At 32.1% G+C, this 27,902-nt stretch overlaps 1 protein-coding gene across 3 annotated transcripts; it reads left to right on the forward strand.

The window, feature by feature from the left end:
• Positions 1 to 1,126: 1,126 nt before the first annotated feature.
• LOC143244567 (transmembrane protein 248-like) lies at positions 1,127 to 27,361 on the forward strand. 3 transcript variants are annotated; one of them, XM_076489499.1, is made up of 7 exons: positions 1,127 to 1,254; positions 7,507 to 7,679; positions 9,037 to 9,418; positions 11,748 to 11,880; positions 19,632 to 19,791; positions 24,896 to 25,027; positions 26,186 to 27,361. In XM_076489499.1, the coding sequence occupies exons 2-7, from the start codon at positions 7,524 to 7,526 to the stop codon at positions 26,201 to 26,203; spliced, it is 981 nt and encodes a 326-aa protein (XP_076345614.1). In that variant the 5' UTR covers positions 1,127 to 1,254; positions 7,507 to 7,523; the 3' UTR covers positions 26,204 to 27,361. The 3 variants fall into 3 exon arrangements, with proteins under 3 accessions (XP_076345614.1, XP_076345612.1, XP_076345613.1); XM_076489497.1 differs by lacking the exon at positions 1,127 to 1,254 and adding an exon at positions 1,276 to 1,497; XM_076489498.1 differs by lacking the exon at positions 1,127 to 1,254 and adding an exon at positions 1,282 to 1,812.
• Positions 27,362 to 27,902: the final 541 nt, after the last annotated feature.

Below are 27,902 nucleotides of genomic sequence, written 5' to 3' on the forward strand. Positions count from 1 at the left end.
GGAATTCCTAAACGTAAAACCAACTATGCAAAGTATTGGCTAGATATATTATGGACATAAATACTAATAATACTCTAAAAAAGGTCGCTAATATTTCAAGTACAAGAATTCAAAAATTTCTGAGACAGCAACTGTTTTGTCTACTACCTACCTACCTCTCAGCGGGTCTAGCGGCTAGACGGCTCTGACTATCGCTAAAAGATTTCTCAATCCTACTTGACAAGCCTTTTGGTATCTGCTTTTAATACTTCGATAAAAATTACATACATATCTGTATGTGTGTATATATACAGATATAATATAAATTTCAAACATATCATGCATGTACTTAAGGGCCCGGCATGGCCAAGCGTGTTAAGGCGTGCGACTCGTAATCTGAGGGTCGCGGGTTCGCATCTCCGTCGCGCCAAACATGCTCACACTTTCAGCCATGGGGGCGTTATAAAGTGACGGTCAATCCCACTATTCGTTGGTAAAAGAGTAGCCCAAGAGTTGGCAGTGGGTGGTGATGACTAGCTGCCTTCCCTCTAGTCTTACGCTGCTAAATTAGGGACGGCTAGCACAGATAGCCCTCGAGTAGCTTTGTGCGAAATTCAAAAACAATAATCAAACAAGCATGTACTTAAATTTATATGCAAAAACGGCTCGTTTTTGCATATAAATTTCTCAACAAGTGGGTTTCTCGACATCACTCATGTATTTAAATATATTTTAACCCAACGAATGGCGCAAATAAATAAACAAGTGTATTAAAAATTATGATTTTAAAATGAAGTAAAATGCTTACTGCAAAAGTAATGAAACAAGAATTAAAGCCACAATTACGAATTTATAAAATTTAATCCCTACTTTGGTTGCTTCATACAATTATCTATGGGTTGAAGTTTTAAATTTTGTAAATTTCTTATTGTGGTTTTAATTCTTGTAAAAGTTATACCTATCGTGAATATGGCTATGTTAAAAGTTTATAGATGTTTTGTCCTTTCAGTGGCCATATAAAAACTGAACAAATGAATAGGGGGAAAAAAAAAAAAAAAAACAAACGAAAGTAGGGATCGTTGGTTATTTACAGAAAGGATGTAAGAAATATCCAAAACAAAATAAATGCTGCAATACAAACTTATAGCAATTATGCGAACATCTAACGATTCCTACTTTATGTTAAAATTATCAACTTTTTTTTTCTATTCGTGTAATATGATACATTCAAGCACGCACGACATTGGAAAATAAAGGTTGCTTCTGTAATTAGAGGTAATACACAGTAAAAACATTATTTTTATACCACTTGATAGAGAGAGACTGTGTTGCTAGGACACGTACTATTTTGTGTGAATTATACGTGTTTCTAAGTTGAGTACGATATGGGACGTGGTATTTGTTAAACTAAAGTAATAAGATGTGTTGATACGTGATTCGAAAACAGCGATTTTTGTAGATCAGAAATAAAATTTGTATTATTCTTTGTAGTTCTGCAGGATTTGTGATAAATTTTAGGTAAGCTTTACTGCTAGTGAAGCTACCGAAAGAAAAGTGATTTTCGCTTTGTAATTTATTAACTCAGTAACTGCCTTTGATTCATTTGTCTTCAAAAAATAATGAAAGGCCTAAGTTAAAAGTTAAATTACATTGGAAAAGAAATCAAGCTGTAGAGTATTTCTGCCTTAGGCTACGGTGTTTGCTAGTTATTGTTATTACAGTTCACATTATTAACAATAACTAGGTGCAAGATCTTGGTGTAATATTAAGGGAAAAGAAATAATACATATTTGTATGTTTATTTAAGTTATTATCACTGCTTTATTGGTAATGGTAAGTAATTGTTTACACGTACTTTTAAAATAACGTTTTAGTAGAATTTGTAATATGAAATGTATTGATACTGTTAAACTTGAATTGATTTGTATTTGTGATGTAAGCCTTATATAAATTCCATTGGTAGTGTCAGGACATATATTGAGAAACAGCATTAAATGATGTTACTGTTTAATATTATTTAATAGTGATGTTTCTATATTTTAACAGAAATATATAAAAGAAACTGATTAGCAGAATGTATATATGAAAATCATATGTTAAAAGTTTAAAGAGTAATAACTATTATGATTTTTTCATTCAACTATTAATATATAAATATGTAATGATTGAAAGTGAAACATATTGTTTGAATACTGGATAAAGACACTGTAAATATTATATATGAAAAAGAAATGTAACCTTTCACATTCATATATTTAACAAACAAGCAAAATATTCCACTAGGATATATCTTAATTGGCAGTGGTGTAGTCACTAGGAGATGACAATCTCTCAGTTAATGTGCAAGTGGAGAGCCACCCCGATACTTTAACTGCAGATAATTTCCCTTTTTGCTTTCTTTTACATTCAAGTGTGGATTGATGGTCTGTAATAATTTTTTAACATGGAAAACTTTGCATAAAATAAAGTTTTCATCAGTAGCTGAAAACACTGACTTTGCATGTACTACTGCTTTATAATAATAGTCCTCAAGAAACAGATCTAGCAGCTTCAAAGTTTGATAATTAACTGTTCTGTCAGTAGTAGGAGTGGTGAGTAAGAAAGACTGTGGAAACCCCTAACTTTTAAATTTAGCAATACATCACTGATAATTGCAGCTAATTGATTAATGGAATCTAATAATTGATTAATAAGGAACACCAATTTCACTTTCAGTTATTTGATTATCTTCATGATATTAATCTGTTTAATCAAAATTTTGATTAACTGACACTAACTGATGTATTTGGTACTTATAGATAATCAGTTACATTGATTAACTGAGTTAACTGCTCAGCTCTACTGATATTGGAGAAATAATTTTGCTAAGAAACAAGTCTGGATGGGTTTCTAAAGCCTAGAAATATTATTTTAATGTTCAAATTTATAAAATTAGCCTTACCTTTCACAACCTTAAATTCCATATCGAGCTACTTGATTTCTTCTACATAGAGAAACGTGTCTATGTTTTGCTTCATAGCTTTTATTTCTTAAAATAAGTATCATTTTCGTAGGTCATCCCCTACTTTTTGAGCAAAGTAAGTCTTCCCTTAGTATAGAAACATGCCCACAGTATTAGAGTTCTCAGAGCTTTGAATATTTAGTGCACAGATTTCTGAGTTCACCTACAAAAATTGTGTCATGGAAGTACATTCATGCATCGAAAGTTTGGTTTACATATGTTAAAAAGTAAAACAAAAATGCATACATTTTAGTGTTTTAATGCTGGTACTGACTTTGAGAGTGATCACTAATATTGGACACATTTGTGTTTTGAGACAGGTTCAAGATATTAGTACACATTAAAATATGGGATGTCCCTTGTAAAACAGCTGAGCTCATGGACTTGTGTGTGTGACGAGACCTTAGTCATGAAACAAAAGTTAAATTAAATTAGAGGGAGTGGTTTCAGATTGATTTTCATATTCATTGGAGACCGATCAAACAGGTGATCTGTTAATTTGTGTCTTGTGGCCTTCATCTTTACACAGTTTGAAATGGAAGGAAACATGAAGATAATCAGATTATCAAGCAGTTTACTTTTTTAAACAGTCAGTAGCTGTACCTGATCTGTTACTCGTTGCATCTTTGAAGATGAATGGTAATCAGCAATCAGCCTGACTGTTAGCTTAAAGGATGTATATTTGGACTTGTAATTATTACATAATTATCACATACATGTATTTGAAAGATTTCAAAGCTTTAGCATAAGATTTGACATTAAAGATTATTTCATCCCCAGTTTTGAAATCCTGTAGAGAACCCTCGGTTCTTCTAGTTGAGGCTTCAGTGGAGTCATATACAAGGATACAATAATCTTGTTTGTCGATTCAAAAGTTTTTAAGTTAAACAGATCCTAAGTATAACTGTTTGAACATATCTAAAAGTTTAAAACCTATATTTTTAATCATAGTTTAGTTCTGTTTTTTTTATAACACTGTTGCTCCTATCACACAAAAACTCCTTTACAAATTTCCATAGCTTAGATGCCCAGTCTTTAAAACTGGTGTGATTCCTTTGAACAAGAGTAGTATTTTTTGCAGTATCAGCTTTTCCCAGAATTGTAATATCATGAAAAAGTTAAGTATTATGGTTCAACAAGCCATACAGATTTTTGATGTTAATAACAAACAATGACTATTTCAAAACAGTCCTCTAAATCAATCCATAAATTAATTGTATTCACTCAATCATAGAAATTACTACTTATATTTGTCAATTATTGTCTACTACTGAGCATATTTATCTTCCTTTCCAACCAATATCTTAATAAACTTAACTTACTATTATTGTTTTTAATAGCACTTTTCACAATACTAAGATATTCAGTGTTAAATGGAATATTCTTAACTAAACAAGTAAAAGCTGTATACAGAAAAAGTTCAGAAGGCCAAAAGATAGTAGAATCTTTTTTCTAAAAGTATGATAATTATAATCATTATAATGTCAAGTTTTTAAGTATTATTTTAATGACCTGTAATAATAAATTTCAACACTTTTCTAACAGCAGTGAAACTAATAGCTGTACAATTGTTTTGATCATTCCTCAGGAATTTTTCACTCTGGAATTTCTGAAAAGACTATTATTATTTGTTACTTTTTTTTTAGTGCTGTTATGTTAAGCATAAAAATACATTTGAGTCAAAATTTATGTTGTGAGATGAGAGAAGTACGTAGACTCTTTTATCCTTGATTGTAGCTTTTTTTGTTTAGTTTGATAAGTTTCATTATCTTCTTTAGTATATATTTCAAACAAACTTATGAACTTATGATGTTTTCCAATTAATTAATATTTCATTTCTCTTACCTGGTTATTTTGAAATTGACTGCTGATTGGGTTGCAAAAATTTGGAAGGACTATTATCTCTTCATTTAATTTGGTCAGAATAAATAAAAGTTTTATTAATATTTTCAGTTCTAGATAACTATGTAATCATACTTTGTTATTATTTTCTGCATGACATTTTTAAACATCTCCATATTGGAAATGAGAACAATATCTAAACCAGCATCATATTCAGTAGAAGCTTTTATTTTTTATAAGTTGAATGAAAGTTACTATAAACAATGCTACATTCATTTTAAAGCTTACTTGTATATCTGATATGGTACATTATCTCTTATCAGGTATATTGTTTTTGTTCAGTGTTGCCCTCTATATGCAAAAAATGGTCTCTGGGTTGATGTTTTTCTGATGATTGGCCCACTGTTTCTTGTGTTGAATAGTTTTTTTACTTGGCTTTTTGATCAGGGGTCTTCTTTTTTCTTGATCTTGGGTTATTGGGTGGCCTTTTCCTACACTTTTCATTTTTCCTGATATTGATGCTTTCCTTCTGAATTTTTTGTCCACAGTATGGGGGCTGACATTCCAGACTGGGATGTTAATATGGTCCTTTACTGCCTCGCTTTACATCTGTTCAAATCACCTCCGATGTACTTCTTGTTTCACCTTTTCCTTAAGACTTATTTCCTTTTCCTCTTATCCTGTGGACATCAGTGGTCAGATTTATTTGCCACCAATGTTTTACATACTCTTTATCAACCTACATATATTCTCCTTCATCCAAATCATTCTTTCCTCCTCAAAACTTTGGTGGTTAGTAAAGATAACATATTCTTTTTTGCTGATTTCCTTCCTTCCATTTACCACCTTTTTCCTAGGCCTGATATGGATAAACTTCATTTCCTGTACATGTTCTTTGCTGTTATATTTTCTTTACAGCTTCTTTCCGTGGTGCCAGTACCTACCTCTTTATTTCTTGGCAGCCATCTTCTGTTCTGGATCTCTCTCCTTCCATCTTCACCAATTGGATTCAGGTTTTGATTTGATTTGCTTATTCCTTTTTATTGTTTTCCTCTCATACATTGTTCCAGATGTCTTCTCATTAAATTCAATACCCTACCTTTTCTCTGGTGTTTCATCTTCTTTGTACACTGGAGGAAATTTTTCAATCGGGCATGTGGAGTACTATTAATATGTTTGCCTCTCACTATTTGTATATGACTGGTTTCTTCCCTGGGCTTTCATCTTCCACCTGTAGCTATTCTTCACACTTAGTAAGACTTTGACTAGGATAGTTATCTTTTATTATTTTCTTCAGGAGCCTTATTTCCTTTATTATTATTACTCATTGTTTGGATCCTACTCTATGGAGAATGGTGCCTGACTCGGTATTTTTTAGCTGTTCAAATTTGCACTGTCAGGCTATGCAACTTGCATATTATATTTCCGTGGCTATGCAATTCACATTGCAGAGATGGGTGCTCCATAAGGTCACTTGTAGGTTTATTCTTGTGATAGAATTGCTTTGCAAGTTTGCCAGTCCCAGACCATACCCACCTGAAAGTGATAGGAAGGGGATAGCTGCCCATTCCTGTCATGCCTTGTAATGAATGAATCGGTATCACCTGCTTTTAAAAGATAGGATATCATGGTCACCTATTGCCTTGTCTCAGGTGCTCTTCATCACATTTTACCCCCTTTTTCTTCTAGTGGAGCTTAAGAGTTCTTACCACTTTCCAGTGCCAAGCTGCTGCAGCAGTGGACTATGAGGTCATCCTCGATAATGTGTTTATGAAATACAAATGATATATACATTACACACATACATATAAGTACTCAGTTGAGAGTAGAGCATTGATGTTCTGCTGGTGAAGATGACATGTTATCTTTCAATATGAAACATAACAAATGGCAATGAAACATCATAATCATAATTCAATTCCAATGAAGGAGAGAAAAAAGGCTTGTGGTATGTGTAAAAATGTTTTTGGATATAGAGAGTGACACGAAATGAGAATAGCTGTTTATGTGAGTTAAGGTAAGAACCTACTGAAAATACATTTTCAGTTTAGGAAAGTCATAACTTTTTATTATTTATTTTTTGTGATGTAATATATTTGTTAAGCCAGTTAAAAATGCTTAATACAAAATTTTAATGTGACATTGTTATTTCTTAAACCAAAGAACATCACTAAAATGTTAATATTTGGAAAAGAGGTTCAGTAATAAATCTTTCAGTAACTTTTAACTGAGGTACCTATGTTTAAATGTAAAAACATGAACAAACAAGTCAACTTAACTCAGCATGAGCAACACAAAACCTTGACTGTGTAGCCTGTCATGTTCATATATTTGTTAATAATATATCTTAATGAATTTCAAAAAAACAGAAAAAACAAACATTGAAGAAAACCATTCCACAAATTTTATATCTATGACAGAAAAATTCTTGAATTTAGAATTCAGAAGCTTATATCTAACATCTGTAATATGAGGGTACCTACTTACACTCATCTTTCCATTCCTATATGAGACAACTTTGGGCATTTCTCCTAATCCTGGCTAGTAAAAAAAAACTGACACGTGTATATGTGTCAACATATACATTTTATTTTATTGTTTTTTAAATAGATATGCTTTTTTTAGTTCTAAATTCATCACTGATATATTGTAACAATTCAGTTATTTCTTTTTTCACCTTATAGTTTTAGGTGAAGACACAATGGTTTATCATCCTTTCCAAAACTTCAGAGGCTTAACTATCACACAGCCTCCACTCCTTGTGTTTACTCTTTGTCTTATGGCCTTTGGAGTTACTATGGTAGTTCTGGCTTATGTTGTTGGAGAGAGTGAAATCACTGATCCAGAAGACATCATGGTAAGTAACTGAGCACACACAGTATAAGTACATAGTCACTGATTTGTGTAAGTCTTGAAATTACAGTGTGAGAATAATGATTGTATACATACCATTTGATCAGTTGAATTTTAGTACTTTTATTTCTCCAGAACTTTCTGAGAAAATGAACTAAACCAGTTGGGAAATCTTGTGTAGTTTCCAATGAGCAGAAACCTTCTAGTTAAGTTAAATTAAGTAACTTTGAAACATAAAACAAATTAGAGATGAAATCATTATGCATTATATGTGAAAACCTTAGTGCTTCTTTATAGACTAAATTCACTGTAATTCCTAAGGAATTTTCAAAGTGAGGGAATAAAAAGGTTTCAGTTGGTAAAAATATATTAAATATTCTTGAAATAAATCTCTAGGTAATATTATCAAAATTAAGTAGACTAAACATTTGAGAAACTTTTAATATTCTTCCTAAAATAAATTCCAGTTTCAGTTGGTAAATGACGGGATATTACATCATAGTAAGACTGATAATAATTTTAATCACATATTTCTGTAATGACTCAATGTAGGTTTCCATTAAGATGTGTATAAAACCATTTGAACTACTGTGTGTTGTTTGCTCTTTGTTGTTGCCATCACGTTCTTTTCTTCAGTACTAGAACTTCTCAGGTTGGCTTGGCTGCATCATACAGAGTTTTAGTTGAAGTGCTATTAGACATGAAGTCTTACACATTGGTTGCCACATAATAATAATATAATTATAAATAATATTAAACATTTAAAAAGTGCAGAGGAGCCATCACAGTGTCCCAAACTCATATGCAAGAAGAATAATTTGGCTTTGAAATAATTGTTTGTGACTCACCAGTGTGTCATGTAGTTCATAGCTGAAAGTCAGTTGTGACCTTCTAGTGGGGCACATGGTATCCAATGTGTTAAGATGTATAATACAAAAGCTGGGAAAACAAAATCCCTTAGTTAATCTTAGTGTTGTGATGTTATATTGTATATATTACAAACTGTATTATTATTATATGCTTATGAGTTTATAAGTAATTTCCCCACCATTTTAAAAAATTAATAAAGCTTGCATAAACAAGAATTACAATATTATATGTCTTCTAGTCTAAAGTCATATAGAGTGCAGTTGTGTTACTCCCCTTACCACTGACCTGGATAGAGTAACAAGTTCTAAAATGGCTGGAGACTGAAGTTCTCAACTTCTTGTGGTATGAATACTTGCTATGTTTCTCATTATAGTGGTTACAATGGAATTTGTTTGTTGAGGTATTTTTAGAGATTTTTATCTTTTCTGTTACTTTTGTATGGATATGAGTGTGTCACTGTGTAATAATCTAATTTTTCATGTCTTTGACAGGATTGGAATATATTTCTTAAGCATTTAACTGAACTGGAAATGTGTGTTGAAAAAGAAGCCATGATAAACAGTAGCAGGCTTAGAAATCTGCAGTCACCTGAGTACACAACTTTTGAACTCCCTCAAACTTCTAATTTGACAGCTATTGGAAACTCCTCTGTAGTGTTCCAACTGAGTGCCAAGAGGCCTGTAGTTGATCAGTCACATAGCATAAGTACTTTAATAACAGATATTTATAGTTCTGATGAAGATATTCAAATACTACCAAATGTTTCATTATCAGTGGCTGTACCTTTCAAGCTCAGCAAAATGCTATGGAATGCTATGGTTTCCATGAAAAGTCTCAGTGGTGTTGTGACAGGCAAATTATTAGGATTGTCAGGTTGGTTAGCAATAGGTTTAAGTTTCCTTTCTGTTTTTTCATATAATGAAATAACATATTAATATTAATAAAACTTGGAGATAGCTTGAATGGGTAACAAAGAAAACCTTATTATAATTTTAACATAGTAACAAATATATAACAATGTTTTATAATCATCAGTATTACCTCTTTAGAAATGTTAAAGTTGTAATAGAGTTTTCCTTGTTTCTCATTCAAACTGTCTTTGAGCTTTATTAGTTTCAAAGTGTGTTCGTTGTCATCAAATATCAGCATCAAAATATTTCAACACTACTTAATGGCACATGAAAATTTTTATTGGCTTATCGTTTAAAGAACATATTTGTTATTTCCAATTTTACATTAATATTTTAGCAGTTAAGTGTCTCAAAAAAATTAAGGTGGCAGTAATCTGTTCTGTCTGTTAAAGCTAGCCCTTTTCGTAACAATGCTTACATCCATATGTCCATCCAGCGATGGCCTTAAAGGCTGTAAATGATTGGTACATCATGAGGCAACCAATTCTACAAGATAAAAATACAAGAATAAATTATTTATGGTAAGAAGTGTGAATCAAGGGATATCTTAAGCCAGTTTTTAAGTCAATTACTAACTTTATGACTCAGAAATTAAACAAAAACTCCCTGTACATAGTCTGGTCAAATCTTTTATACTGTTGAACGCATGAAATAAATCATTTCTGGTTTCTCTTTTCTCCCAAAAAAATGTTTAATTGTCTTCTCAGTTCAGATGTTTAGAACCAGATAGTTTTTACCTTAGTAACAATTCAAGCACCTTCTCTACAGTATCTGTATCTTTCTTATGTGAAATTATCCACTGCATTACTGTGAGATCTAACCAAGTTTTTTTGTACACAGAGTAAAACAAATTTCATAAGTTTAAAAAGTGAAATTTTCTTCGGATAGATTTATTCTAGCAATGGTTTAACTTGTGTCATCTTAACTGGGCACTGTATTGATTCATCTCTCTTTACATGATACTAGCATTTATCTTTTAGATCGAAAATGGTCAACAATGACAACACACTTTTCACATTTTCAGTCCATGTAACTTTAAACAATACTTTCATACATATTTTTCTTTCCAGGAAAATAATGTCATCAGCAGATTTATGTAATATGCAGTTTACTTTGTTACCTGTGTTATTTATATAGATATAAGTAACAAAAGTCTTAAATCCCTGAGGAACCCAGTCAATCACATTTATTCAGCGAAAAACTACCTGTTTATAACCATTTCTTACTTTCTACAGTGAAACCAATTTTCATCCTTTTCACTAATGCCGTAAAAGTCTAATTTAGTAATTAATCATTAGTATAACACTTTAGCAAAGTGTTTTGAAACTCAAAATAAATGGCAACTTCTAGGGTGCCCTCATTCAAAAATGCAAAGTTTTATAAACAGAAAAAGAATGTTAGTGAGACAATAAAGTTAATTTCTATAACAATGCTATTCACCATTTATTTTAGTTTTCAGTAATCTTTAATATTATAAACCTTTTTAATAATAGAAGTGTATCTGATAGGCCTGTATTTTTTTCAAATTTATTGTTCATTTTCATTATTCAGTCTTACAATAGTTTGGAAATAAATGCAATATGACCTAGCAACATTAAAAACATAATCAATGTAGTCATCACTAAGACTGTAATTAAGTTTGAAGTTTTATAATGTATCTGTTCAAGCTTGAAAGTGTTATTCTTTCCATGCTTTTGGAAACAGCATTACTTTTCAGCTCTGAACTGAAATGATGTTTATACTGTGTTAGAAAATGATATAGACAGTTTTAAAACTATTCCATGTCTAAACTAAACTATATTTGTTAAAAATATATGTAATAATTTTTTCGTTTTAGTAACTGGTTTCTACACATGTTAGGTTATCATTAATCAGCTTTTAGTATTTGGTAGTGTTTCTTTTCATGTTAAGTAAACAAAAAATCAATAAGCTATATGCACCAGCTTTGACACATGCATACATATGCAGTAAAATGGTAAAGTGTGATAAAAATAACTCATCATAGGAAGCACTTCCACAGTGGCTGAAAAAATAATTGTTTCTCAGTCTTGTATTTGTGACTAAATATTAAAACTGGGCAAAGGTACCTGCTTAGGAAACACTGTTAAACACTTACAACCTTCAAGTTGAGCATAAAACAAAAGTATGATATTACAATCTTAGAAAATACACTTTCAGTTATAAATGTCAAACGTATAATTAATGAAGTAGGGATAAAGAAATACTTAAGGGGTAGTGCTACATTAAAAAAAAGAATTTAACCTGTTTGGTGTTTTTCTTTCATTCTTTAGGTAAAGCAGCAGACCAGGAACTCAATGTCACCATTAGCTTACCATTTCAGAAGACAATGTGTTCAGAGATGGGGTGCAGTGTAATGACCTGTCTTACATTTTATGGCTCATCTATGCTGATACCTCAGACTAGGTGTTGTACCAAGTTTATATATATACAGATATAAACAAGCACATGCTTATATAAACCTTAAGATCTTTCAGACTTAAGTTAAATGCAGCAATGAGGAAACTAACAATATAAATAAAACACCAACTTACTAACTATAGTCTGTGAATTCACTTGTTTTTTTCAGGTATTTATGGAAGTAGAATATGGGAAGTGGGGATATTGGAACAGATTTAACCTTAGTTTATATGGAGATACCTCAAAAGCCAAGCTATATTTTATGATTTCTCGCCCTCTAATTTGTAACTTGATATCATTTTTGTTGTTCTGATCTTGTTGCTGAATTTTATTGGCTTAATGTTTTTTATGATATTTTGACACTTTCCTCCCATATGATCTCAAACTTATTAACTATTTTTGGTTTCTTTAATCCTTTCAGTGTGGGCTTAGTCCCTGGAACTGTCCTTGTAGTCATTTTGTGCTTGTGAAAGTTTTCATGCTATTACTTTTGAATTAGTGAGTGTTTGTTCACAAAATTTGGCAGGTTATCAGTAAATAGTACAATTCTTTATTATGCAAGATATCAAAGTTTTATTATTAAGTCTTAAGTTTGTGAAGGAGTGTTTTTCTCATGTTTTTTTAATTTTAGATGTTGCTTATCTGACATGTATAGTGTTTTTCATTTTAAGATTAAAATTACTTTCATTCATCAGAAAATTTTCAAATTTCACAGGTTTATTTATTCAGTCTTTGTTATACATTTCATTGTATCTTACAATGTCTAGATACTTTTATCAAACATTTCTTAAGAAAAACTTTATATTACTCTATTACTTCAAATGTACGATGCACCTTTTTTCACGTTTTTCAAAACTGAAAATTAGGGTGTGCCTTAAATTTGAGGTATTTTGTCCACTCTTTGAAAGTTTCAAAAACATCATTTTCCCCAAACAACAAAGATATTCAAAAAATCCTCCATTAATAAACAGATTGGACTATTTTTTAAAGACTAAAGGCTAGAAAGACTAAAACAACATGTACAAAATATCAAATTTGCCAATGTTAGCACCTCTAGTGATGAACTTGGATATTACCATCCTCATACTTTGTCTGACTTTCCTGTTGTTCACATGCTATTTCATTGTGATTTTTATTTTTATTGCTTTTTTTAACCCATGGAAAAGTGTTTTACATATGATGCCAAATTTAAAAGAAAAGTTATTTTGTGTACCAAACAGATTGGGAATTGTGCACCTGGTAAAAAGTATACAGCAAGTGAGGTAAATGTATGTTTTTGGTGTGATATCAAAACCAAGTTTTTTTTCTTGCAAGAAAAATACAAAGTCATTTTCTGGCCCAAGAAATGGTAGATGTCCTAAAATTCATGTTGCTGTTTTAACATATTTCAGAGAGTTACAAAAAATAAAGGACTGCCTGTAATGGGAGAAGTCTAAATGTTAAAAGCAAAAGAATGTGCAGGAAATAGTAGTATTTCTTTCAAGGCTAATTGTGGCTGCTGTGAGAAATTTATGAAAAGAGAAGGTTATCAATACAGCGAAGGACAACAATTAGTCAAAAATTGCTGTCAGATTTCAAACAAAACTTATTGAATATCAACGTTACGTTATTGGTCTACACCAAAGGAATCAATATTCCCTAAACCAAATCAGTAACGCAGATGAAACAGCAGTTTCTTTTTCAACATGCTCTGCAAATACACTGTGAACATTAAAGGAAAAAAATAAGTGACAATCAAAAGCAACGGTTATGAAAAATAAGAGTTAGTGTCATGCTATGTGTAACTGCAGATGGAAATAAATTAACACCATATATCACATTAAACAGAAAAACATTGCAAAAAGAAAAGTTCTGCAAAGATGTAATAGTTCACGCACAATAAAATGTATGGATGCCCATGGGCGGCCCTACAGAGTCAGCTGTATAGTTCTTTTGAGCTAGGGTCAACTGAGTACTAGTGTTTGGTATAGTGTTGTGAACATTGTGTTTGATGCTGGTGTTTGGGTATAGTGCTCACGAAACCCTGGCGTTGCTGCAGTGTCCTTGTTTGGCATTATAGTGCATCCCCTCATAGGGCTCCATGGTGGGTAGGGTTAGTTGGCGCCGAAATATTCCTTTTTTTAGTATGGATTCTCCAAATAAAAACTTAAATAAAATAGTGAGAAAACAGTCCATAGGTAAATGACCACTTCTTGAAGATTCTAAACAGCAATCTACAACATCTGTAACACCTGTTGTACCTCATTTTCTTATACTACATTCTCCTTTAGACAAACCTTTAGGGCAAATGTCTCCCTTTTTCTTTCAAAAGGGACTAGAGGGACTTGCTGGGTCTCCAAAGTCAATAAAAAAGCTTCAATCTGGTGATATTTTGTTGGAAACATCCACATCTCATCACAGTGAACTCCTCTTGAATTCAAAGGCGATTGGGGTTACACCTCATGCTACTTTGAATTCATCACGAGGAATTGAGAGAAATTTGAAGAATGACCCTAATTCAGAGATTCTCACTGGCTTCTCCACCCCAGGAGTTTCTGCGGTGAGGTGTATCTCCACTTGCAAAGATGGAATTATGATTCCAACCAATATCTTCATTCTGACATTTACATCACCATGTCCACCTGCCATTATAAAGGCAGTTTATCTTAATTGCAGGGAATGGCCATACATACCAAACCCTCTCCGATGTTTCCAGTGTCAGCGGTTCTGTCACTCAAAGACGTCATGATGCCTATGAGTGTGAAATGGACCCTCATTGCATCAGTTGCAATGGCTTTTACCCGTCCTACTTTTGTTCTTGCCCTAAATGGTTGGAAGAAAAAGAGGTGCAGCATTTGCAAACAGTTCATAACATTAGTTATCCTGAGGCTCAAAAGTTGCTGTTCACCACTTCATCTTGGACGTAAGCTGCTGCACTTCATTCCACAGTTACTGCGGAAGTGCAGACAGATCTCTCTGTGCCTCCTAAAGAATTGTTCTCCAAACAAATGAAAAGTCTTTTGACCTCCATGGTTAAAAAAGTTGGTGAATCAACTTCAACACTTATCTCTGTCCCTTATATACACTCCACCAAACCCCAAGTTCCACATCCTTTGGTTCCAGGTACAGGCATTTCCTCAGATCCATCTTCCTCTCTCACCCCAAGATGCAAAACAATAATTCGTTCACGCTCTCAATCTCTGGAATCCCCTTCCAACAGCAAAGACCTGCCCAATTGACCCAGCATGTTTTCTTGGGTCGTACCATCACTGTTTGTTCTCTCTACCTGTCACCTGGAGACACCTATGGTTAATCAGACCTTGATGCTCTTGCTCTCATTGAATAGTTGCTGTCTCCCTTTTTAATCCTGGGGACTCTAATGGACATCATCCCCTCTAACCGTATTATACAAGCAGCTGCTCAATGTATTCCTAAAACCTCGACATGTTTTCCACAATATCCTCCTCTGTGGCGGAATCCTGCCTGCCACATGGCACGGAAGGCTAAAAATGGGCCTGGAATACTTTTCGTAGGTATTCCACACTTCCACCATTTGGGGAGCAGATCAATGTTCTGTGCTAAAGATCTATTGTGCTCTTATTCAATCGAAAATCGACTGTGGATCACTGGTCTATGACTCTGCCAGGACCTTGCCCTTAAAGATGCTGGACCCCATTTATCATCATGGACTTCAGCTCTGCACTGGGGCTTTCTGCATTTCCCCAGTTCACAGCTTATACATAGAGTCTCATGAACCTTCTTTGTACCTCTGCCGTTTGAAACTGTTTTCACTGTGTGCTTCGAAACTTCATTCCTTATTAAATCATCCTACCTGGGGTTGTGTTTTCCTTCCTTAGTAGGCCATACTTTTTCAGAACAGATGATCTGCCATTGCTTCTTTTAGCCTTTGTATCCAGGTGCAGTTGGATGAATTGGGTCTGTCCTTGGATAACATTGTTGTATCCACTGGTCAGTCCATCCCACCATGGCTTACTACAGTCCCCAAATGTGACCATCATTTAAGTCATCTGAGAAAAGCAGACACTCCTGATTGGAAATACACTCTGTTATTTGCTTAACATTTTTCAAACCATCCTTCCATTCCTATTTATACAGATGGTTTGAAATCAGTGACTGTATGGGCTCTGCCATGGTGTGTTGTGGTTCAGTGATTGCGCGCAGAATTCCCACTACAGCTTCTGTGTTCACTGCTGAACTGTATGCCATTTCTCTTACCCTGAATCACATAGAAGCTAAGCAGTACTCAAACTGCACTATTTATACTGACTTGCTTAGTTCTCCATTGGCCCTGGAATCGCTTCACGTTAGTTCACACCCTGTTCTCACCAATATTAAAAACCAACTGGCCTATTCCTCTTTAACATCTGGTTTTTCTGGATTCCGGGCCACATTAGTATTTGCAGAAATGAGCTCTCCGACACTGCAGCTAAATCTATCTGCTCTGGCACTCTCACTGCTGTGCCTGTTCCATACATGGACTGTGATCCTGTATTCAAGGCTCGGCTTTATGCCAGCTGGCAGTCCACTTGGAGTGAGCAACATGAAAACAAACTTTTCCAAATAAAACCCTATATTGGACTTTGGCCGTCTTGCTTCCATAAGGATCGGAAAAAGGAAGTTGTTCTAACTAGACTATGCATTGGTCACAGTTTTTTAACTCATCGTTTTCTTTTATCTGGAACTAATGCACCAATGTGTAGTCTGTGTAACTCTCAGGTCACAGTAAGCCACATTTTACTGTTTTGCCATCGTTATGACTCTCAATGACGGCACCATTTTAAACATGTTCTGTCCATAATGTTAGACAGTGTTATTGATGACAGTGACACTGTCCACCTTGGAAATATTTTTAGTTTTTTAAAGACCATTAATTTTTTTAATGCCATTTAAGTTTTTTAATTTATACATTAGACTTTTCTTAATGTGATTCCCTCTTAAGAATCACAGTCCATCTAGTTCAATTTGAAATTAGAAAATAGCTGTAACATCAAATAACTCGAAACCAGGACTGGAAAGGCCAACTTCAGGTGACTAACACTGCTGTTTGAGCTACCTGTTAGTCATCCTGGCAAGTTATTATTAAAATTTTGCTACAAGTCTTTTAAAACTTTTGTCTCTTTAGTTTTTGGAAATGGTCATAACGTCAAATAACTCGGAACTAAGACGGTGTTTTTTTTACTTACCTGTTAGTGTTCCTGGCAAGTTATGATAATTACAATTATGCTACAGAAAGTTCTTTACAACTTGTATCACTATAGTTTTTCTCTTATTGCTGAAGACTAGCTGTAAACATTGGTTTTATGCTATTTATGTTTTTTAAACTTTGTTTTGTTTTACCTTAAATTCCTTTTATGAATTTTACTAAATTCATTTTAATTTGGCCTGGCATGACCAGGTGTGTTAAGGCGTTCGACTCGTAACCTGAGGGTCACGGGTTTGAATCCCCATCACGCCACACATGCTCATCTTTCAGCCGTGGGGGAATTATAATGTAACAGTCAATCCCACTATTTGTTGGTAAAAGAGTAGCCCAAGAGTTGGCAGTGGGTGGTGATAAGTAGCTGCCTTCCCTCTAGTCTTACACTGCTAAATTAGGGACAGTTAGCGCAGATAGCCCTTGTGTAGCTTTGTGCGAAATTAAAAAACAAACAAACAAGCACTCTAACTTTTTACTGGATGTTTGGTGCATGTAACACCAAGTCAACCAGCCAATCCTTTTTATCTCAGAGACCTTTATTTGGCTTTTTTCTCTACACCAGTGGGTTTCTAGTGGGGTACTTTAATCTTTGTAGTAACAGGCTAGGACCATATGCCATCATTTTTCTTTTGACTACTCTTGATTCTCATATTTCCCAAGCTCTCACTTTTTCAGTTGTTGTCTCCCACATTCCCAAATTCTTTCTATTCCATGTTTTTCCATCTCGTTTTTTTTCTCCCATCCATTCTTCCACTATTCATTGTTTTCAACACCAATAGCCTTATTAGTGACAATCTTCTGGGTTCAGGAACACTGGAAAACATTTAGCTCAATTTACGAATCTATGGTTTGCTTTTGTGACCAAATGATGGAGTTTATAGAGTCTATCTATTATTTTTATCCTTTGTTTTTCCTTTCTTCTCCTTTGTTTCATGTTTCTTTCTTTCTTCCAAAAGATTGTGTTTCTCACTAGTATGTCTTCAAGAGGATTTCATACTTTATGGCTGATGATGCTATTAAAAGGGTCTCTTACCCATCTCTAGGATTTTATCACTTTAGCAAATCAGGGAATTGTATCCAGTCATCATTCTTTCCTATCTCCATCAGTTTTTTTTCCCTTCCTCAGTTTATTTTGATGAATTTTCTCATCTTCTGATAGCCCTTTTTCTTCAGATCTTTGGATGACCAGGATCATCATCTCTAATACCTCTCTTCACATTCTCATCTCTCCAGTATCCAAACTTTGGTCTGTACATCATGGGGATTTTTTCAGTTATAAGATCTCCCTTTTGGCCTGGCATTGGTGCTTTCTGGTTTTGGACTGGCATTAACCTCCTATGTATGATCTTATGTGCCCTAGCCACACTACACATGTAGCACATCCTAAAGCCTGATCCAAGTTTTGAACTGTGCTTGTATCTTCTACCCTTTGTCCTGACACTTCCCTTCCTTTCTAGGCAACTAATGTACATTGGCACAGATAAGTAAGGGTCTCCTATTAATCTGCCTTTATACTCTTTCAAGGTATGGATGTCACATTGAATGAGTTCCCTTCTGGTACTTGCCAAAAGAGGTTCATCAAGGTGAGAATTTGCACCAGTGCCTTTGCTACTTAAATATGGGATTCTAGCTAGATGCCAGTAGAGGTCACATACCATATTGAGAGTTAACCTTTTCAAACACAGAAAGTATGTTTTCAGTAAATATTTATCTCTATCACACTTTCACCCTTTCTCACTTTTAGTGCATCTTACTTTCTTGCCTAATCACAAAGCAACAACTGAACATTTGGTATAGAGGGAGCCAGCTGAGCTAGGAGGCAGTGTTGCAATCCAAACTGTGAAGGGTTGTCACTTGTTCAGTTGCATGGAACAATGCAGCAGTATCACTGATGTCAGATGGTAGCCTATAGGCTAGTGGAGGGCAAAAACATTGCATATAGGGGGCAGAATTGAATTGCAAAAGCTAGCTGTGAGGGAGGTGAATACTTAAAAAAATACATTTTCAGTGTTGGAAAATGTTAACTTGGTGAGAAATTCTAGTTCTTAGTAATGAGGTGTCTGAGTGGCATATTTTTATTTCAAAAGTATTATTATTTTAATATGCCATATATTTGGAGATGAAGTATAAAAGCCCAGTGCTATTGTTATTCAGGTCAGTTAACACATTTTTATTACTATTAACTTTGTGCTAATTCACATCATTTTTGATAATATGGAGGTAAATGTAAAGGATTGCCTTTCCCAAAATCCTCATGAAATCTGGATATACTGGAAAAATGAAAATATGTGTGACTAATTACCAGAAGAGTATTCCCAGAGTTTTGTAGAATACTCTATCAAGGGTTAGTTATGTCATAAACGTAGCATAATAATTAGTTGTAGTTTTATTATAAAGATGACACGTGAAATATTAGGAATAGAAACATATTTTCCAGTGATTAATAATGTATATTATAAGTTTTACGATGTTTGGTTTTCTCCAGAATCATTGAAAAATAGTGAATCTTGGAATTATTATAGACTGTGGCCTAAGAGATGCATGTTTCTTTTTTTGGCAGACGTCCAACCAGTTGTCAGGTGTATCCTACTACTCTCACAGTCCCCTTGAGTTTACTACGTTCAGGAGACATAGATTTTGGGCTTGACACTTGTGCTGGTGGAACACGCATAACATTACAGTACGAAGAAGATCCAGAGCTTAGTGTCATGTTATCTTATGTGAGTCAGTCAATCAAGAACATATTAAGTTTAATTTTCTTAAGTTCATCTGAAAATAAATTCATATGTTTTAGAATTTTTTAAATAAAATTAGAAATAGAAAATCAAATAAATTTTTCTCATTTGAGACATAGAATAGTAAATTTGTTACTTCTAAAAGTAACATATTTTTTTAAGTTTGCAATTGCTGTAAGATTTTTTTGTGTTAATCAACTGTCATATATACCCAAAAGGTTCAATAAATGAACAGTTATAAAAACTAAATAAAAAAATGCCTTAGGTAGTTAGTTTGGGAAAATATTTTTTGTTCCAGTGTATATGCTGCTTATAACCTGTATTCATACAACAAAACCAGTGGAAAGTATGACCTATTTAACATAATTATTCTGCTGGTTTGTTGCTAGATCTTTCTGTATATATTTTTGTAGTAATTAAGTAAAATATTGTTATCTCTTAGTTTTTATTATATTCTGATTTTGCTAAAAATAACAATAATGCTTTTTTTATGAGGTAGAACAGTCTAAGTTTCTTTCAAGGTTAATATGTTATTATTACAGGTTATGTAATATAAAAGCTGACACAAATATTTAATGCTCTTTAGTTTTAACACATATCCTTATAAAAGTGTGCTATAGTTTTAAGTTTAGAATATATATTTGTTTAAATATCCTCTGGATAAAATAACAACATAAATCCTTGGTTACATGTTTCATGGATTAAAGAATAATGCACATCCTTGTTTAAGTGTTTCTGGCTTAACATAATATCTTGAGACAACATTTGTTGATTCATCTCAGCTGTTCGATCCTCTAAACTGAATTAAAATAATTAAAAAGAAACTTAAAGCTAGCTTTTATAATTTAAATAGTTATCAAGGTTTTTTTGGTTTTTTTTAAACTTAAACTCACATTTACTGTCTGTACAATATCCAAAGGCAACCCATTCCAAAGTTCAATCACCCTGTTAGAAACATGAAGCTGTCTAAGTTGAAGATAACTCCCACTCTGACAAAATCTATATTTGTGTTCCTTAGTCCTATGATTCTCACTGTTAAGTATGAAAGAAGATGATGCATCAACACTATAATTCTATTTACAATCTTAACCACCTCAATCAGATCTCCCCTAACTCTTCTTTTTTTTTTCCAAGAGAAATAATTTGAGATATTTTAGTGTTTCTTTGTATGACACCACCTCCATCCCATGCAGAATTATAATAACCCTTCTCTGAATTATTGAAAATAATTCAGTGTCTTTCCTGAGGTAAGGAGCCCGTTATAGTACATAGCACTCCAAGTGAGACATAACCAAATTATAACCTCTTCAGACTTGTGTTCAGTATGTCTGTAGATACAACCTGAAATTCTATTTATCTTGCTATTAGTAACAGTGTATTGCTTGTATGGCTTTAGATAGAGACTTATTAAACAAGATTCCTTTCCTTCATAACAAATTATGATAACTCGCATGCATTTTTGCATTTATTATAATTAAAACCTATCTGCCGTGTATTTGCCCAACTCAATAAATGATCTAAATTCTTTTGTAAATCAGCAGCATCCTCTTCACAGCTAGGAACACTTGAGACCTTAATATCTTCTGCATATTTAAGTAATTTATTGGCTTTTCCTTCATCTATGTCATTGATACAAAAAAAAAAGTCCTAAGACTGAGCTACCTCACTTGTGACATTAATTAAATTTGACTGAACACCATTTATAACAGCTCTCTCCTCTTTTCTATCCAATTTGCTTGCTTATCTCCCACACCTATGGAGACAATTTTTACAAGTCTTTCATGTGGCACCTTGTAAATGCTTTCTGCAAATCCAGATACACCAAAACTACACTCTTACCCTCATATACATAAGCAGTAACTTTTTCATAGAATGTCAAAAGATTTGTGAGATAGGACTTTCCCATAGTAAAACCACTTTGACTATCTAATAAAACAAAACCTTTGTAAAAACTTTGCAAAGCATATTTTAACAGACTTTCCAAAACTTCTCCCACAACTGATGTGAGATATTAATTAATCACTGGAACTTGGAAAGAAAGAGTTACGTTAGCTAACTTCCAATGTTCTGGTACTTGCCCACTATTGGAGGACTGACTAAAAATAGTAGAAAGTGGTTCCTATATCTAATCTTTAACCTCCCTCAAAACTCTCATGGAAATATTACCGGGCCCAAGATCTTTATTATTTTTCAAATTTCTCAATATTTTGTAAATCAGCTCAGAATTAATGCAGTCATCTTATTTCCATTTATCAACTGTTCAAGATGTGAAATACTTCTTAAATCTTCACTAGTATAAACTGAAGAAAAGGTAAAATTTAATAACCCAGTCATCTCATAATCATCAGATACTAACCTTTTATCATCCCTCAAGGTTTCTCTCTCCATCCTAATATTTTGTTTACCTTTGATGTAATGTAAGAAATCTATACTGTTCATTTTAACCTTTTCAGTCAACCTTTTCTCATACATATATTTTCATGTCCTAATTTCCTGTTTCACCAATTTGCTTGACCTTCTGTAATTGTGTGAATCTCTTGTCATACAAATCAATTTAAATTTTATAAATTCTTCATGCTTTTCTTAAACTCTTTGTGAGCCAGCCTAGTTTTTACTTGTAGCTTCCCTTTTCCTTCTATAAGTAATATGTTTACCTTGAATATTTAAAATGTTATTTTAGAATTTTTTCACATCTGATCAATGTCTTCAAAATGTTTAAAGAATAACATCCATACTTGTTTAAGCCTGTTTTAAATAATAATACATATCATTATAGAAGTGTCTTTGATTTAAAAACTAACACATCTTTGTTGTAACCTGTGGCTTAAACAATAAATATTATTGGTAAAGTGTTCTGTGGTTCAAAGACTAACATTGTACTTGTTTTAAGTGTCTATGGTTTAAAGACCAACACATATCCTTGTTTAAGTGTTTCATCATTTAAAAAGTCATATCTTTGTTTGAGCATTCCAGCAACTTATGTGTCACATGTATCTTTGTTTGACTGTTATGTGATGTAGAGTGAAGCATATCCATGTTAATCCTATTTTTGCTTTGAATAACTCTTAGTAATTATTTTCATGGATAAAAATTGTTCTGTTTAATGCCATCATGTGCTAATATCTTACTTTGTTATTTTAAATTTTGTTTCCAGGTATTACAATATTATGACAATAATGATGTTCATTAGTTTCATCGAGCCATCCTTTTGAATTAATTTCATATTTGTGTGATGTTATGTAATGTAATGTTGAACATTTTGGTTTTAAATTTTATTTTTATCATTTTTGAATATTTTGGGATCATCATTTTCATATTGTTTTAACCCTTTCACAGTGAGCTTTGTACAATGTACACGAGCTCATTTCTACATGTTAAATATTTACATAACTTTTAATTCAGTATGTGTACCTTCATAAAATTTGAAAGACTGTTAGTAAAGATGACAAGTTTTTCTATGCAAGAAATCATATATTAAAAAATTTTTTACCAAAGATTTGTTTGTGAAAATATTAAGTCTGTTTGATTACTAGTCTAAGAGCAAAGTGATTTTATGTTATGATTAAAAAACCATTCTTTGTCCCAAAAAATCTACAATATTATTTTTGTAATCTCTAAACATCCTAAATACATTTTAAACATTCCTTTTCAGTAAGACTTTATATTTTATGTTATTTTCTATACCCAGTGTGGGGTATGTCAACTGACTGCCCTTGTAAGCATCATAAACAAATTAGGAAATTAATATAAATTGTTTATTTTTGTGCTAGAATGGTCACATATAATAACAGAAAAATACAATTGTTTAGTCTAAGTAGCTTCGCTCTCATAATGTTATATATTTATATAGTTATTATATTTTATTTTATTAACCTTCCAGTCATGCCTAGCTAGCATTACATAACATGCATTGACGTGTTGTACATGCACTCGTTACTATATCCAGTAATATAAAGCTTACTTGGTCTTGGTTGTGTTTTAATGAATTAGTATTTTGTATTAGAGAATAGCATTTAAATTATTATATATATATAGATAGATAATTATTACTATTTTGAAATAAGTTATGGAACCTTTTTTTTAAAATACAGAACAATAAATAAAGAAGTAAAGCAAACAATTATTTCTTCTAGTTACTATTTTTGAACTCAGTTGCTGCTGAACATTGGTTGCTTTAAACATTTTCCAAATGGAGGATATCAAACATAATTTTTTTTGTTTTATATATACAATTAAATATCCAAAAAGTCATAAATAGCTATACTAATGCTATAGAATTCCACTATAATTTATTAAGCTTAGTAACTAAGTTGTATTTAGGTCTAAAAAAGCATGAAACTTTGAGCAGACTAAATACACAACCTACTTCCTTGAATTCTTGGTTCAAAAGAACGTGGTAGTCTTTTCACAGATTGAAATGGCTTAGAAAACCACTAGAGGGACATTCTGAGTTGTGGTTTCATTATTCAGATGTCATGGGTGGTAATAAGATTATGTAAGGGACTGTTTCTAAAAATGGAAAGAGGTGAACAGGGCCACTGTGTTTGATTCAATATTAAGCCATATCTCAGAAAAGAAAAAAAGATATGAGGTTCTTATTTTATATTCTAGCTTGTCAGTATTAGTAATTTGAGTTCCTAATTTGTACAAAATTATAAAATTAGCATTTTGACAGCACAAACGTCTAATTTTAAACAGTGCTGAATTCAACATACCACAAGACTCACTAAAATCTATATTTAGATGTGTTTTTTTAATATTTACTTTTAAGTTAAAAAATTAACACATATTTAATATTAAAGTTGAAATTATATTCTATAATCTGATTCCAAACTTATTGACATAAATTAATAAAATAGTAGTTCAGTAAACTTTTCAGTGCTGGTCAACAAGCATGATGATATGGATTTGACCTGAGCCATTGTCAAAGGGTTAATTCATCTTTTGTAATGACTGTTAGATTCTTTGTTTTGATACCATATCATTCTGACATGCTGAATAACCAACATCTTAAGTTTTTTTCTATATTGTTTGTAGTATTTATAAGTAATTTTTCCTTTAAAAAAGTTAACTTTTTTTCATTCTTCAGTTTGATCGATCCATGGTAAATCTTCATCTGATGCACACCAGCTACTTTCTTTTTTTCATGGTTATGACTTTATTGTGTTTTGCCATCATTAAAGGCTGTTATCGTACAACAAAGTCTCACATGGTAGAAAAGGTAAGAAGAGGACTTGTTTTTCATAATTCTTTGTCAGTACTTTCCCTTTGACCTGTTTTTACTACACTCTCTCATTTATAATCACTTTCTACCCAAATGTTATTGTATTTTCTGTTGTTATAGCAATATAAATCCTGTTTATCTTCATTTCATGCTCTTATTTTTATATTTAGCCAACACTGATTCTTCTTCTCTGGATTTTATCTGATAGATGAAATATCCCCAACACATTTGGATGCTGTAACCACTGGCATTATCTGTTATGACTTAATGTTGACAACTAGGACTGATAATAAAAAATAATTGTTTCAAACTAGTTCTGTTGTAAAGTTGGATTTATATATATATATATAATTTATTTATTTATTAGTGACCTTTTACAGAGTGCCATTTAACATTATATTATATATTTGCTGTCAGATTTATCAACTATTAAACTTTCCCAGTACTGCTGATTTAGTGACAGTTTGTGGTAGAAGAAAGTACAATATACAAGGATACTGACAAAAAAAAGAGAGTAGATATACATTTGAGAGGTTATACAAATAAAACATGTAAACTGTACATTGGACAAAAGTATTTTTATTCTTTACATGAATATCATCTTGCACTTTAATGTATCTGTGTCTAAGTCAGACTGAGGTTGTAAGTTCACAGGTATTGCTTCACTACAAATGCATTTGTAACAAATTAGATTTCTTGTATATAATACTTACACATTTTATGAGAAGCTTGTCACATTTCATTTAGATAAACTTAGTAAATTCAGAATTGTAGTCAACATTCCTTTTCCACTGGGTTGATCCCATGCACGTTTAGTTAAAAGTTGTGTCATTTATATACTTAAGCTTCATTTTTTTAAAAAACAAACAAACTTTAATACTTATTAAATGCAGTTATTGAATTATGCTAGTTTCACAGTCGACTAAACACTTGTATTTAAATTAAATAAATTATTCAATATAGGAAAAGCTTATTGCAAAATTTGATAGTACTAAAAAGGAATTTTGAGAAAGTTTTTTAAACAGTTTTAAAAGCTGGCAATAAAGGTTAATAATAAATATTTTATTAAACTATCAACTGAGTAGCTGATTGAAAAATATATAGTAGATTTAAATTTACATAAATACATCTAATATGAAACCTTTTAAATTTCAGAATTTGTTGGATGCTTGAAGAAAGATCCTTGTATGCAGAGATTTGATGACAAAATTTTCAAAAAAGAACAAACAGGACAGAGAAAATGATTTAAGACAAAATAATTTTATGTCAAGATATTGAAACTTATTCAATTCTGACACTTACTGAAATTTGTTTGCAGGATATGCTACAACCACTGTTATTTTAAATTTTGAAACAATATCCAAAACAAGTCTTCTGTATTAAAGTTTGAGGAGTGCTTTCCTTTTTTACATGTTTGAATTAAGCCATTTATTTGTATTTTGTAATCATATTGTACTTTCTTAGCTATCCTTAATATCCTAAAGTAAAAAAATTCCATATATGAGGTGATAACATGTAGTTTTTAAAATTAGCATGTATTTTTACACATCTAGTCATATGAAGCAAGCCATTCATAACTATTTGTACACGTATTTACAGTTATTTGACTAGCATTAAAAAACTTTGTTCTGTTTAGATGGGTGAATTTATGTTTATGTAAATACATTGGTTTAAGCCTTATATGAAACAAGAACTGCTTTAAAGTTATATATACATTGATGACACGCTTAAGATTCTCTTAATATGTTCTCTCTTTATCATGTTTCAAGAGAGATTGTAATTGTTCTTGTAAAAATAAAACACTATATGCCAATGACATTGTGCTTAAAAAAAAAGTGTGCTACTTTTTTTTCTTCAGAGTTGCTACAGTTATGTTTTATTTCATAGAAATCAGTTAAAAAAGTAGATTCCTTTCCAGTATTTAATTGATCCAGTTGATCTAACAAACTATTCATTTTAAACTAGTAGAGTTTTATGGTGCATAATACATACAGTCTAAAAATTCAGATTCCCCACCAAAAATATAAGGTAGGTAAGAAACTGTTTAAGCTAAATATTTCTAAGTAAAATGTAAAATCATTTTTCATCCCATATCAGGACAAATGCAACCAAAAATTCTAGGATCAGCAGTAATGAATAAAGATGGTCAGAGAAATATAACAACTTTTTAGCAGCATAAGCTACCAACCCACATCATCTTATAAATGGTTATAAGTGATATATATCATCACAATAACATTAGTTATTTTACATATCACTTCAAATATGATGTAATACTTAATCAGAACAATATCTCTCTTGTAAGCATTCACAAAATTAAAAGTATTCAGAATGAAGATCTGTTTATAATTCAGAATTTAAAAAAAAAAAATTGCAGAATGTGTATGTACACACTGTATCTTTCCAAGACATTACTTAAATGCCTTTAAATTTGGGGTTCTGTATTTTGCTTGAAAATTAATGACAGCAGCAGATAGCCTCATTAGCTTTTGTTTCAAGAAAAACTTATGAAACAGAAACAAATAACTATACCTAAATCTTTAGTTCTTTGATCTGGCCATTTATCTTATGCCATATAACAAGCAGACAGATGCATTGAGTGTGAATGGGATAATATTTAACAAGAACAGAGTTTAGGAATTATATACTTCAACCAAAAATTAAGTGGTCAGCATCTGTAGGAATTATATACTTCAACCAAAAATTAAGTGGTCAGCATCTCTAATAGCTATATTTTCTTCAGTTTGTATACTAAATTCAGTTGTTCACATGTAATATTGAAATTAAATGAATTTTAAGAGTTTTGGTTTGTGCATGAGAATATTGGACAATTTGCATCTTTTATCATGACCAAATTTGGTTATTATTGCCC

The sequence above is a fragment of the Tachypleus tridentatus genome, chromosome 2, assembly GCF_004210375.1.
Source record: "Tachypleus tridentatus isolate NWPU-2018 chromosome 2, ASM421037v1, whole genome shotgun sequence".
In the NCBI taxonomy this organism is placed as follows: Eukaryota; Metazoa; Arthropoda; class Merostomata; order Xiphosura; family Limulidae; genus Tachypleus; species Tachypleus tridentatus.

Bases quoted from the DNA above. Each gene is read 5' to 3' on its own strand.
- LOC143244567 (XM_076489499.1), top strand. From the start codon at position 7,524: ATGGTTTATCATCCTTTCCAAAACTTCAGAGGCTTAACTATCACACAG. The intron at 9,419-11,747 runs GTTGGTTAGCAA...TTCATTCTTTAG, and splicing joins CAAATTATTAGGATTGTCAG to GTAAAGCAGCAGACCAGGAA. The intron at 19,792-24,895 runs GTGAGTCAGTCA...TTCATTCTTCAG, and splicing joins TTAGTGTCATGTTATCTTAT to TTTGATCGATCCATGGTAAA.